This window comes from Rana temporaria, chromosome 5 (genome assembly GCF_905171775.1).
Source record: "Rana temporaria chromosome 5, aRanTem1.1, whole genome shotgun sequence".
Lineage (NCBI taxonomy): Eukaryota > Metazoa > Chordata > Amphibia > Anura > Ranidae > Rana > Rana temporaria.
The window spans coordinates 379,620,517-379,634,051 of NC_053493.1; the positions used below are offsets into that span (position 1 = coordinate 379,620,517).

Here is a 13,535-nt window from a genome sequence, read left to right on the forward strand (position 1 = left end):
AGATTACAGTATACTGTATGTAATGTGTTTGTTTACTTTTTTGAATTTGGCGCCGTTCTCCGTCCCCGTGCGTCGTAACGTCGCAGGGAACGGAGATCGGCGTCACACGGGGACTGTGAATCGAGCGAGGAGGTCCCGCTCGCTCACACAGCGGGTGGCATCGCTGGATCCAGGGACAAGGTGAGTAAACCAAGCCTGTGGATCCAGCGAAAGGTAAGCCCGTCCAGCCCGAGCGTGACTCGGGTTTGCCGATCCTAACATGTAAAACCAACCCCGAGTCACGCTCGTGTTTACCGTCAGGGGGGTTAAAAACCTGTGCCAATGAATGCAGGGGTATGTGTCTCCGGATGTCTCAAAGAATGTAGGTGCCTCCCCTTTGTATAAAGCGCTCAAAAGAACTCCTCGTCCCTACAACCCATAGGAGGACGGAATCGATAGATTCAAGGAATGGCATTAAAAGTCCTCGCCATATCACATGAAAGGGATAGAGAAAAAGCTCCCATACATCTGAAACCCTCGGGTTTATAATTGAAAAGAGCCCATTTAAGCACAGGTGCATTTGCTGTAGCACCCAGGGATGCCTCCTCTGTCTCCAGGGAATGGAGAAGGAATTAGCTTTTTCTCTATCCCTTTCATGTGATATGGCAAGGACTTTTAACGCCATTCCTTGAATCTATCGATTCCGTCCTCCTATGGGGAGTAGTTTATTTTTTATTATTTTTTTATCATAACTTTTTTTACAATTTTTCAATTGTTTAAAATGTTTTTTATTAATAATAATAATAATTTATTATTATTATTTTTTTTTCACAACTTTTTTTTAATTTTTCTATTTTTTACAATTGTATTTAATAGTAATATATTATTATTATTATTATTATTATTATTATTATTATTATTATTATTATTATTATTATTATTATTATTATTATTATCGTAACTTTTTTTAATTTTTTTTTACAATTTTATTTAATAATATGTTGTTATTATTATTATTATAATTATAACTATACATTTTTAGGAGCTCCATTAGGGGGGCTTTGGTGAGATATCAAAGATCAAAACAGACCCCTGATATCTCACTTTTAAGACAGAGATTCCCAAGTCCCTACTTCTACAGCCAAACAGCAGGGGGAATTTGTGCAACACAGTGTGATTGGGGTGTGCCCAGGCACACCTGGCACACCCTGTGCGCATGCCTATGAGCTGCAGCATGATGAGAAAAAAAATGAATGATAAAAATATTTCCTTTGACCAATATTAGTATCATTCCATATGATGGAATGTACTGTATCATATGGTTTTACTGTCACCACAATTTCCAAAATTGTATTTTCTGCACATAATTTGAAAAGCATTCTCATTAACTGTGTCCACACATACATGATGAGTAATAACTTGTGGTTCAAAGCAACAGATGGTACGTAGAACAAAGGTTAGCACACTGCATTTGCAAGAAACAATACTTAGTAAATGATTTTCCAATGCATCCTTGTTTTTTCACCAAGTTATTAACTCAGGTCTCTTCTAAATGTATAAGCTTACATAGTAATGCATACTGGGGACAAATAACAATAAAGTTACATTAATCCATATAATGGTATTAATACTGAAAATAAAATAAATAAATAAATAAGTAGACTGTCACTATAAATATTAGCCCTGTACTGTAGTGATTTCAAGAGAGAAATGTCCATAAAGGGCCATCAGGTGCTCCAAAAAATGCACACCTCTGGAATTGATGATATTAACCACTTAACCCCCGGACCATATTGCTGGTCAAAGACCAGAGCACTTTTTGCGATTCGGCACTGCGTCGCTTTAACTGACAATGCAACATGGCTCCCAAACAAAATTGGCGTCCTTTTTTCCCACAAATAGAGCTTTCTTTTGGTGGTATTTGATCACCTCTGCGGTTTTTAGTTTTTGCGCTATAAACAAAAATAGAGCAACAATTTCGATTTTTTTTTTACTTTTTGCTATAATAAATATCCCCCAAAAATATATATATATAAAACATGTTTTTCCTCAGTTTAGGCCGATACGTATTCTTCTACATATTTTTTGTAAAAGAAAATCGCAATAAGCGTTTATTGATTGGTTTGCGCAAAAGTTATAGCGTTTACAAAATAGGGGGTAGTTTTATGGCATTTTTATTAATATTTTTTTTTTACTAGTAATAGCGGTGATCAGCGATTTTTTTTCAGTACTGCGACATTATGGCAGACATTTCGGACACTTTTGACACATTTTTGGGACCATTGGCATTTTTATAGCGATCAGTGCTTTAAAAATGCATTGGATTACTATAAAAATGCCACTGGCAGGGAAGGGGTTAACACTAGGGGGCAGGGAAGGGGTTAAGTATGTTCCCTGGGTGAGTTCTAACTGTAGGGGGGTGGACTCACTAGGGGAAATGACTGATCGCTGTTCATACATTGTATGAACAGACAGTTAGGCATTTCTCCCCTGACAGGACCGGGAGCTGTGTGGTTACACACACAGCTCCCAGTCCCCGCTCTGTAACGAGCGATCGCGGGTGCCCGGCGGCGATCGCGCCTGCCGGGCACGCTGACGGGAGTCGGGGGTGAGCGGGGGGCCCTATTGGCTGCTGGGCGAGGTGAGGTATAGCTATGTGCTCTCGCCCAGCAGAGCCGACCTGCCGACGTATAACTGCGGCGGCTGGTCGGCAAGCAGTTAAGAAGGAAAGATATTGTTATAGGGGTCACCCCTTTGGCCTTTAAAGGAGTGTTGTTCATCTCTACAATAAATTCACTTTGTGACCTGCTCTTCACTCACAATTCTGGCACTTTGCATACACTAAAGTTGATTTACTAAAACTGGAGAATGCAAAATCTAGCATTGCTCTGCATTGAACTTAATCAGCTTCCAGTTTTTTTTGGTCAAAGCTTAATTGGACAAGCTGAAGTTAGAAGCTGATGGGCTATCATGCTTAGCTGTACCATATTTTGTGCTCTCCAGATTTAGTAATTATTTGCAGTTGCATAGGGTAGATCAGGTTGTAAATGTTTTCTATGTGAGAGAGAATTTTTAGGGCAGAGAGTCTGAAGAATCATTGTCTTCTATATATGACAACAGAGATTTTCAAGATGAGATTACAGTTGCCCAATCTCTTGTCTAAAGTTTATCTACAGGCCCCTCCAAGCTGGCCACTGTTGTTCTCCCTGAGAAAATCATCATTATCATTATCCCTTCCCTACTGTTCTGTATCAGATAAAATGATCCTGTTCATTGTCCAGCCAGCTAGCCCTGCTGCCTTGGGGGTTGTTGGGTTGAGCATATATGTTCATCTGCCTTTATAGGTCTGTGAGTTCACTTATAAAGTAGAATGGTGTAATCAGACAATTCTTATTAAAAAATAAAATGTATTGCCCTATATACAGTGTGTTTTCATGGTATATGTGTATTAAAGTGCTACAGTGTATCAACGGTAATCAGATTGATGCCTTCGTCCCATCAAAGTATTGTAAAGAAAAGGGGAGTCTAAAATGTACTTTGGTGGCATTGTATGTGCAACTGATAGACAGTCAGGATAATAATATAAAAGAATAATTATTACAAAGTAGAAAAAGTTCATAACATTTACAATAAAATATTGATTGTGACAACCATAGTGTTTTCATGGTATAGTTTCATTGACCTGGAATGCAATGTTAATATTGTATATTTATCACAACCAATCTGAGCATAGCAAAGTTTTTATGTAGGCGATACAATGCTTCCTATTATTCTCTTCTCACAGATGAGAGTGTCATATCACCAGCTTTAAAATATCTTAATCTTTCAGGGTGGCTGCATTTCATACGGTACATTTTATACTGCATTACCTTTATACTACCATTTACATGGAGAGCTATTTAAGAACATCAGCCATTGCTCTTTTCCATTAAGCTCTGGGACTAAGAAATAGTTTAGTGCTGGCTCAAGAATGCTGACCTGTCACTGAGCAATGACAACTCGCCTGTCCATTTGTCTTACTAATCACTTTGGATCTCACTGTGACAGAACAAAGGTCCTTGACAATTATGTAACAAATGAGAAGTTGGACTGTGTAAGAAAAAGGTTATTGGCTGTTTAATTAAAAGAGTGAAACAATACAATGTGTTATATAATTCAGTTTAGAGATCAGCATTACTTGTAACTAATTACTTATGACTTAATTAAGAGTCTCCACTAATGATGCATTTCAATAAAAAATACTGCTTGCTTACCAGAAAAACTCTATGAGCATTAGTACAACCTATATACATGTACAGCAGACCAAGAAAGTCTGTTTTGTATTTTCTAATGGTGGAGATAAGGAGTTCTGGACTATTTGGTGCAATGTAATTTGTTACTCCTCTAGTCCCATGAACCCCTTTGGGCAGTCCCAAAAGGTCCCAAAGGTCTCAAAAGATTGTGAAACCTTGAAAGACTATTGTAGCTTAAAAGCACCACTCTAATAGTAAAAGTCTATAATAAGTTTTATTTGCTTTCAATGAGGAGAGCTCATGTGTTTTTGGGGGATGCAAGCTCCCCTCCCCCTTTCACCAGGGTTCATGCTGAAAATTTGAGCTAGACCAGGCAACACAACAGTCTTCAGGAACCTTTTATTTTCAACCCATTCTAGGCCCTAACTCTCTATTTCTCCTTGATAAAGGGGTACCCATTGAACGTATTGGCTCACCTAGATGAATTCAAATAAAATTATTCTGGACTATTACCAGTGGAGTGATGATTTTATCTCCTTTCATGTTTTGCATTTACAACACGGTTGAATGCTTCTTTACTAGAGTTGAGCGGACACCTGGATGTTCGGGTTCGGGTCCGAACCCGAACTTTAAAAAAAGTTTGGGTTCGGGAACCCGAACCCGAACTCCGAACCCCATTGTAGTCAATGGGACATGGACTTTTAGAAAAAAAAATGCGCGATGGTCCCCGCAAATTCAATAACCAGACCCTTTAGGTCTGGTATGGATATTAAGGGGAACCCTGCCATCAATTAAAAAAAAAAAATGACGTGCGGTTCCCCCTAAATATCCATAACCAGACCCTTCAGGTCTGGTATGGATATTAAGGGGAACCCCGCCGTCAATTAAAAAATTAAAAATCGCTGGAGCGGAGATCACCCGTCGCTGGATCTTCTCATCGCTGGAGATCACCTGCACTTGTTGCTGGATCGGGACAACGTGGGAGCAGGAAGCTGGGAACGAGTGGATTATCACCGCTGGAGTTTTTTTATTTTTTTATTAATAAAGGACTTTATTCTATGGTGTCAGTGTGTTTTTTTTTACAAGAATTTACACTTCCTTCGTGAAATGGTAGGGGTACAGTGTACCCCATTACCATTTCACACAGGGGGGGTCAGGATCTGGGGGTCCCCTTTGTTAAAGGGGTCTTCCAGATTCTGATAAGCCTCCCGCCTGCATACCCCCACAACCACCGGGCAAGGGTTGTGGGGATGAGACCCTTGTCCCCATCAACATGGGGACATCCTCCCCATGTTGAGGGCATGTGGCCAGGAGAGGGGGGGCCGCACTCTGTCCCCCCCTCTTTTCTGCGGCCGGCCAGGTCAACGTGCTCGGATAACGGGTCTGGTTATGGATATTTAGGAGGAACCGCACTTAATTTTTTTTTTAATTGCCGGAGGGTCTGGTTATTGAATTTGCGGGGACCTCCGCGCATTTTTTTTCCCCGAACTCCGATTCCGGACCCAAACTTTTTCCAATTATTCGGGTTCGGGTCCGGGTTCGGGAAAAACCCAAAGTCCGTACCGAACCCAAACTTTACAGTTCGGATTCGCTCAACTCTATTCTTTACCAATGACCACAAGGGCCTAACTGACTAAACAGAGTTTAGGCCCTTAAAGTATCTTGAAATGGTCAGGAAAACTGAGCATGAAAATAAAATAAAAATAAAAAATAGACCAAGTGAGAGGGAGAATTAGAGAGGGTCAGCCAGGGGTCCACTAAGTAACCAATAGATACTGGATTGAGTGGATTCTGTGTATTATCAAACTTCTTAGTATTATTAGGAAGGTATAGGTAAGTCTGTCATTGATCATGATGTAGTTAACGTTATTTTTTTACATAGTCAAGAGGAACCATTGACTGCTTCCAATATTTAGCAATGGTAATGCTAGCTGCCAGAAACATGTGATTACCGTAATATCACAAATTTTCTGGGGACTTTATCAGGTAGTTTTTGAAAGAGGGCTGACTCCAGGGAACTACAAATACTTACTCCTGTCACTGAATAAATTTAATTAAACAAATCAAAACTCCGAAAAACAAGTGGGCAATACGGACTAGTGCATTTTTGCAACCTGGGTAGGGACTAAGTACTATCATAAAAGTGCTTTATAACTAGCTTATATCAATGGTATGCTAATAGATACTTTAGACAAAGCATAAACAATGTCTTGCCATTCAGACAATTCAAAATATAGGGAATCTAGCCATTTTGATCAGTGAGGGAGACATATACTGTAGGCACTTGTCCATTCATGATTGTCCCTTGCTTGGCAGGATAATTAAAATATCATGAGCTTGAGAGGCCTATCTAACAAATTAGATTTAGATCTTATAAAATATATAATTTGAATATATTTAAATGTATCACTAGGGGGCATCTGCAATGTGTCTTTAACATTTGTAATCAATGGGCCAGATTCTCGTAGAACTGCGGCGGCGTAACGTATCTCCTTTACGTTACACCGCCGCAAGTTTTACGGGCAAGTGCTTGGTTTACAAAGCACTTGCCTTTAAACTTGCGGCGGCGTAGCGTAAAGTCCACCAGCGCAAGCCCGCCTAATTCAAATGATCCAGGTAGGGGGCGTGGATCATTTAAATTAGGCGCGTTCCCGCGCCGATCGTACTGCGCATGCTCCTTCTCGAAATTTCCCGCCGTGCATTGTGCGAAATTACGTCGCAAGTACGTCATTGGTTTCGACGTTAACGTAAATGGCGTCCAGCGCCATTCACGGACGACTTACGCAAACGACGTAAAATTTTCAAATTGCGACGCGGGAACGACGGCCATACTTAACATTGGATACGCCACCTAGGGGGCATGTTTATCTTTACGCCGCGTATCTCTTACGGAAACAACGTCAATTCACTACGACGGGCAAGCGTACGTTCGTGAATCGGCGTAACTAATCATTTGCATATTCTACGCCGACCGGAATGGAAGCGTCACCTAGCGGTCAGCGTAGATATTGCACCCTAAGATACGACGGCGCTGGCTGAGTATCTCAGTTTGAGAATACATTTAGACATACGACGGGCTTAGATTCGGAGTTAAATTGTGTAAGAAAAGGGATGGTGGCGCTGCAAGGTAGACTGGATCACCAGCTGATGATCAAAGTCCCTGTATACAAACAGGTGTTGGGTAATCTGGATAAGGGGTAGGTCCAATGAAGTGAATCCCCCTAGGTATACCACACAATGGGCTGTGTAAAACCTTCAGATTACCCGTTAATAATGCCAATAGGTTTTTATTGCCACATAGATGGCGGTTGACAGGTGTGTCACAGTGAAAGTGCGTGTCACAGATGTGAGGATCCAGAACACTATAATTAGAGTCTATATGTAACAAAATACGTGAAAAAATTTAGAAAAACCACAAAAGCTTTTAAAAAAGGAAAAAAAGGGTGAGGACCCTGTGCAGGCATCAAGGGTCACTATACTGCACAAGTCAGCAAGTGGTGGGTGAAAAACATAAGTGATTCAGAGTTACGTCGGAGTATCTGCTGATACGCCGGCGTAATTCTATGTGAATCTGGCCCAATATGGTTGGTCTCTGTTGAGATAGTTCCAATCCTTAATAACGTCTTATTAATCCACCATCAAAAAGTTCCAGGTACAATAGGGGATAACAGTGTATGTGGAGATGACAAGGCTTTATGATAGCATGCCCTATCCTGGATAGACAAAGAGTGGGATAGAGTGGGACAAAAGATAGAAGGTCATTAACAGTTAGGAAGCCTCAGCAAGGATCCAATGGCGAAGGAAAGAGGAGGCCCTTTAGCAGTAGTATATGAAAGTTGAGCTATTTAAGCTTCCTGAAAAAAAAGCTTGTAGATTAGGAAGACCAATCCCACCTCATGGTTTCAAGACATATAATTTAAAATTCCTGGGCCTCCTGCTATCCTAAATGAAGTGATGAACCTTCATCCAATCCTGCATTTTTGCTTGCATGATTGGATGATGGAAGTTGGCAGAGCTGCCCCTTATTTATCAAGCTCCGGAGCAACTGCACTTGCAAAGTGCACAGACTATTTGCCTTTAAAAAATCAAGTCCAATGTGCAGTGGCAATAACTAAGCATTTCATGACCTTTGTGGCATGGGGGTGCTCACGCTCAGCTGTTGAAACATTTTATACAGAATATACAGTATATATATATATATATATATATATATATATATATATATATATATATATATATATATATATATATATATATATATATATATATATATAAATATATACACATACAAGAGCATTGCATATCCTTGAAATATATCTACTGACAAAATAACAAAACTAAGACATAGAAAATAGTGAGTGATTTTTTTAAAGACTTTTGCTTTAAGGAAATTGACCCTTCTTTGGTTGGGTCATTTATTTTGTCAAAATTCTACCGGTAGAATAAATAAAGAAGCACTGAGAGGGTGGATTGTGTTTGGTGGGGTCGTGTATTATCATAATCTCTCCGTAATTCAACTAGATATTTTGACAATTAATAGTCATATGTTTTTACATCTGATTTTAATTTTTTTCTTAAAGCACTTTTGATTTATCATTTATAGTGGACTATAACATAACCTCAGCTTTGGCAAGTACCATGTCAACCTCCTTTTCACCTTCCCCCCATCTGTATACAGAAGATGTAGTGGTTGTGCTTTGGGAATTAGTGGGAGCTATTAGCAACTTATCTGTAAACCCGCAAGTAATAGGAAGCAGACATCGCTAAAAATTACAATTCTACCAAGGTCAAGATGGGTTATCGTCATGAAGATGTTTGAGTGAACCTGAGGCTTGAGCAGCATGGGGAATAGAACTTCAATACAGGACATGAAGATAGCCAAGGTTAAATAAAAGACTCTAACACTAAAAGAATGGTATATTGCCTCAAATGAAATGCGCATATATAACTGATCCGTACCTTTAATAAATAATAGTTTATAAGGACTGGTAAGATAAAACAGCATTTCTATTATGTGCAATGATGTTAAGGTGTGTTTACATAGAAATTAGTGGGCTGATCTATAAATTGGCATATTCAGGATTGGACAATACATTCTTTCTAGTGACCCAAAATATGCCAATTTCTTCTAAATATGCTCATGTGATTTCATCATATACTAAGCATCATTAATGTATAGATTCCAACTGCCAGGATTCATGAATTACATCCTTCTGTGCAGGTTGGATAAAGCTCTATATACTGTATATGATCAGAAAATCAAAGAATACAAATTTGCCTAATTACATTAAATAGACTATATGGCCAAACTTGTGGACATCTGAACATTACGCAGGCAGTCGAAAGTATGGATACCCCTATGATGAGTTCAGGTGTTTGCAGTGATAGGTACTGTTAATGTTTTTAGTATATAAAGCCATTATTTTGCCATTGCAACACTCTGGAAACAGTATGGGAAAGACCCCTTTCTGTTCCAGCATGGCTTTACCTCTGTACACAAGGTAGTTTGATAACACTTTAAAACATTTTTTTTATACCTTTGGGCAAACAAAATGTTTAAACATGGGTGGAATTACATTACAGGGTGTTAATCCATGTGCATTTGAGGGTAGGTACTGGAAAAGGCAGAATACTCAGACTTATTTTGAAATATGTAAAATAAATTACTTGAATCGCTCATAAACAGACTCACCATGATAGCTGAGTACAAAGAATCCACTGGTTGTGAAGTCACTATGAAACTTTATAAGGACCTGATTTGATGTGCTGTAAACAGATTCCAGAGCAGTGTTGCCGCTAAACTGCCCAATCTGAGGAGAACTCTGGTCTGGCCCATCCCTAAAGCAAATGATAAAAATGTGTTAAAAAATATAATAATATATATATTATAGATATATACATTATGCTATACACATGTTTTATTAGAGGAAGGGGAGCTGCAGTGTCCAGACAGTCCAATGATTCCCAGATGAAGCCTCCATGTACCATACAATGCATTGAAACAGTTTATAGTAACCAGTACTTCATGTCTATTAAAGGATTGAACCATTCCTCTATATCACTCAAGGAATAAGGTAGTGTGAGCTCTGAACCAGCTCTTCCCATCAATCACAGGCATTATGAGGGAGCCTTGCTTGCCAGAATGAACTTTGCCTATTTAAAACACTGTTGAAGGAGGGCTGAGATATCATGGTGGTGGTTTTGGTGTGTGTGTGTGTGTGTGAGGGGGGGGGGGGGGGTTCTTAAGATCAAATTCTATTGTTGGACTCTTTAAAAGCCAATGATTCAGTTCACTCAATGGAGTTGATTTACTAAAAGAACAGACTATGTTAACTTTGCACGTTTTCCATATTTTGTGCAAACATAATTGAATAGTTATAAAGTCTGCACAGCTTTATTTAATTTGCTAAAGCTTTATCATAAGTCCATTAGCTGAAATATCATGTCAAAAAGATGTTGGTATTGGTGTAACAACTGTCAATAATTGGGAGTAAATTGAGACCGAGAACTGTTCGGACACTACTGTGTTGTTGTTTTATAAGTAACAGTAACATTTTTATTGAAGCTGAACTACACTTTCTGACCAGTTACCACTGCTGGTCCTTCATTGTAAGTAAGAAAGTCAAGGGCCTGCCCACCGTCCAGGGCAGAAGCAAAGAAGAGGGACAGCTATCATGGGGCCAAGGAATAAAGTAAGTGTTCCTCTTTATGACATGCCCCTTGATTAAACAGGCATTAGATCCTGAATTTATGAGAAATTAGGGTCACTCACACAACATTTTTTGTAAGTTGAGTTCAGTTCAGTTTTAAAAGTAACTTTTTAATAAATACAGCCAGTGTAAGTGTTAAAATATGACTCTAAATTTGTTTCTAGCACTCTCCCATGCAGCAGCATTCAGAGGGGGAGAGGGCAGAACAGAGAACCAATTAGGTGTATTGTATGCTAATGTACTGATAAGGAACAGAATGATAGGAGAAGACAGCAGACTTAGAAGATGGATGACCTTTTCAGTCTACTGCTGCAATTTAATTGCCTAGTCAGCAGGCTGGGGCAGAGAGAGGATACCACTGTATTCCTTCTACAGTCTACAATTGTAATGGTGTTATCTTCCTGGCTGTACTGTGCATGAGTACTGTATAAATCTCAGGACCGGATGGATAGAAATACCCCTAATTCTGCGTACACACGACCATTTTTAATGGTCTAGAAAAAACGACGGCCTTGCCTACACACGATCGTGAAAAAAATGCTCTAGCAAAGCGGGGTGACGTACAACACGTATGACGGCACTATAAAGGGGAAGTACCATTCGGATGGTGCCACCCTTGGGGCTGCTTTTGCTGATTTTGTGTTAGTAAAAGTTTGGTGAGAGACGATTTGCGCTATTTAGTCTGTTGCAGCGTGATAAATGTGCTATCTCCATTACGAATGCTAGTTTTACCAGAAAGCGCTCCCATCTCATAACTTGCTTCTGAGCATGCACGTTGTTTTCGGGTCGTTAAAGCCCACACACGACCATTTTTTACGACGTTAAAAACAACAACGTTAAAAACGACACTAAAATTTAGAGCATTTTCCTAAATTTTTAATGGACATTTTTTAACGTCACAGAAAATGCTCTGGAGCCCACACACGATCGTTTTTAATGACATTGAAAAAAAAATGTTCACATCGCGAAAAACGGTTGTGTGTACGCAGCATTAGACATGTAAAACAGCTCCTCTATATATATATATATATATATATATATATATTTAATTTGTTTGCTTAGTTATCTGGAGTTCATTTTTAAAGGAAATCTGTACTGAGAGAAGCACGTTGACTGTCATTGCTCGCATTTCACCGCAAATGCTAGCTGCATGGCTGACTATTGGTTTGAGTCAACAGAAGTCACTGACCGCAAACAAGTTTGAAGATCAGAAAAGTTGGAGTGAAGTCAGGACATACATACCTAGGCACTAATTTGCATAACAGCTTGCAATTCATTACTTTCACGAGGAGAAGAGGAGTTGATTTACTAAAACTGGAGAGTGCAAAATTTGTTATAGCTGACAATGGGAGCCAAAACTGGAAGCTGAATAGTTTCTATGCAGAGCTGCACCAAATGTTTCACTCTACAGTTTTAGTAAATCAACCACATTCAGTCTATACTTCTCAGGACACTTGGGAGGTTATTGGCGAAAGGCAAATCCACTTTGCCCTACAAGTGCAAATTACAAGTACAAATTGAACTTGAAAGTGCACTGAACATGCACTTGGAAGTGCAGTGGCTGTAGATCCGAGGGGGACATGCAAGGAAAATAAAAAACAGCATTTTAGCTTGCACATGATTGGATGACAAAATCAGCAGAGCTTCCCCTCATTTCAGATCTACCCCTCATATTTACAGCGACTGCACTTCCAAGTGCACTTTCCGTGTAATTTCACTTGTAGTTTGCACTTGTAGTGCAAAGTGGATTTGTCTTTCGTAATGTATTTGGTATTCTAATACTTGGGTGACCAAATAGCACAATTTATTTGCTTTGTTTAAAGGTCTCACAAGAAACAATATGGCCCCGTACACACGACCAGTTTCCTCGGCAGAATTCAGCTTCCGACCGAGTTTCTGGCTGAATTCTGCCGAGAAACCCTACCGTGTGTACACTTTCGGCCGAGGAAGCCGACGAGGAGCTCGGCGAGGAAATAGAGAACATGTTCTCTATTTCCTCGTTGTTCTATGGGAGCTCTCACCCGCCGAGCTCCTCGGCGGCTTCAGTGCTGAACTGGCCGAGGAACTCGATGTGTTTGGCACGTCGAGTTCCTCGGCCGTGTGTACGAGGCCTGACACTTTGCATTAGTCATAAACTTCCAGCTTGCCTGTTCTAAATACATGCAGATGGAATTAGAAGGCCACTTTTGAGCATTGTGCAATTACATTCTACATTTTCTTCAGATTATATACTTATCTGAGCAGTTAAGTTTTAAGAGGGCTTTTAAAGATTTGAAGAGTCAGTAAGTGGAAAATCGTATGACCAAAGGAACTGCATAAAGAAAAGAATAGCTGCAGGAGAATTTTTTTTAATTTAAGACTGAAAGCGATACAGTAGGTGGGGTGTGAAGATGAAATTTGAAAAAGAGTACAAAGCTGACCATAAAGCAGACTGCTTGATAAATGACATATTACATTGTATTCATATAAAAGATACATATTTTAATGAAGATGTTGCATATAAACTAATTGACAAAGTGCCATTTACTTTGTGTGAACAACTGTCTGCTAGCTGCTCTGCAGTAAAAAAATTGTTTTATATATATATATATATATATATATATATATATATATA

At 39.4% G+C, this 13,535-nt stretch overlaps 1 protein-coding gene across 1 annotated transcript in view; it reads right to left on the reverse strand.

Annotated features, from left to right (window-relative positions):
- The window catches only part of LOC120941318 (CUB and sushi domain-containing protein 3-like), a 142,172-nt gene that overhangs the window by 13,811 nt on the left and 114,826 nt on the right, over nucleotides 1-13,535 (reverse strand). The window contains exon 13 of the mRNA XM_040354644.1: nucleotides 9,904-10,049. Coding sequence (XP_040210578.1) covers nucleotides 9,904-10,049 — 146 coding nt within the window. The remainder of the gene's footprint in view (nucleotides 1-9,903; nucleotides 10,050-13,535) is intronic.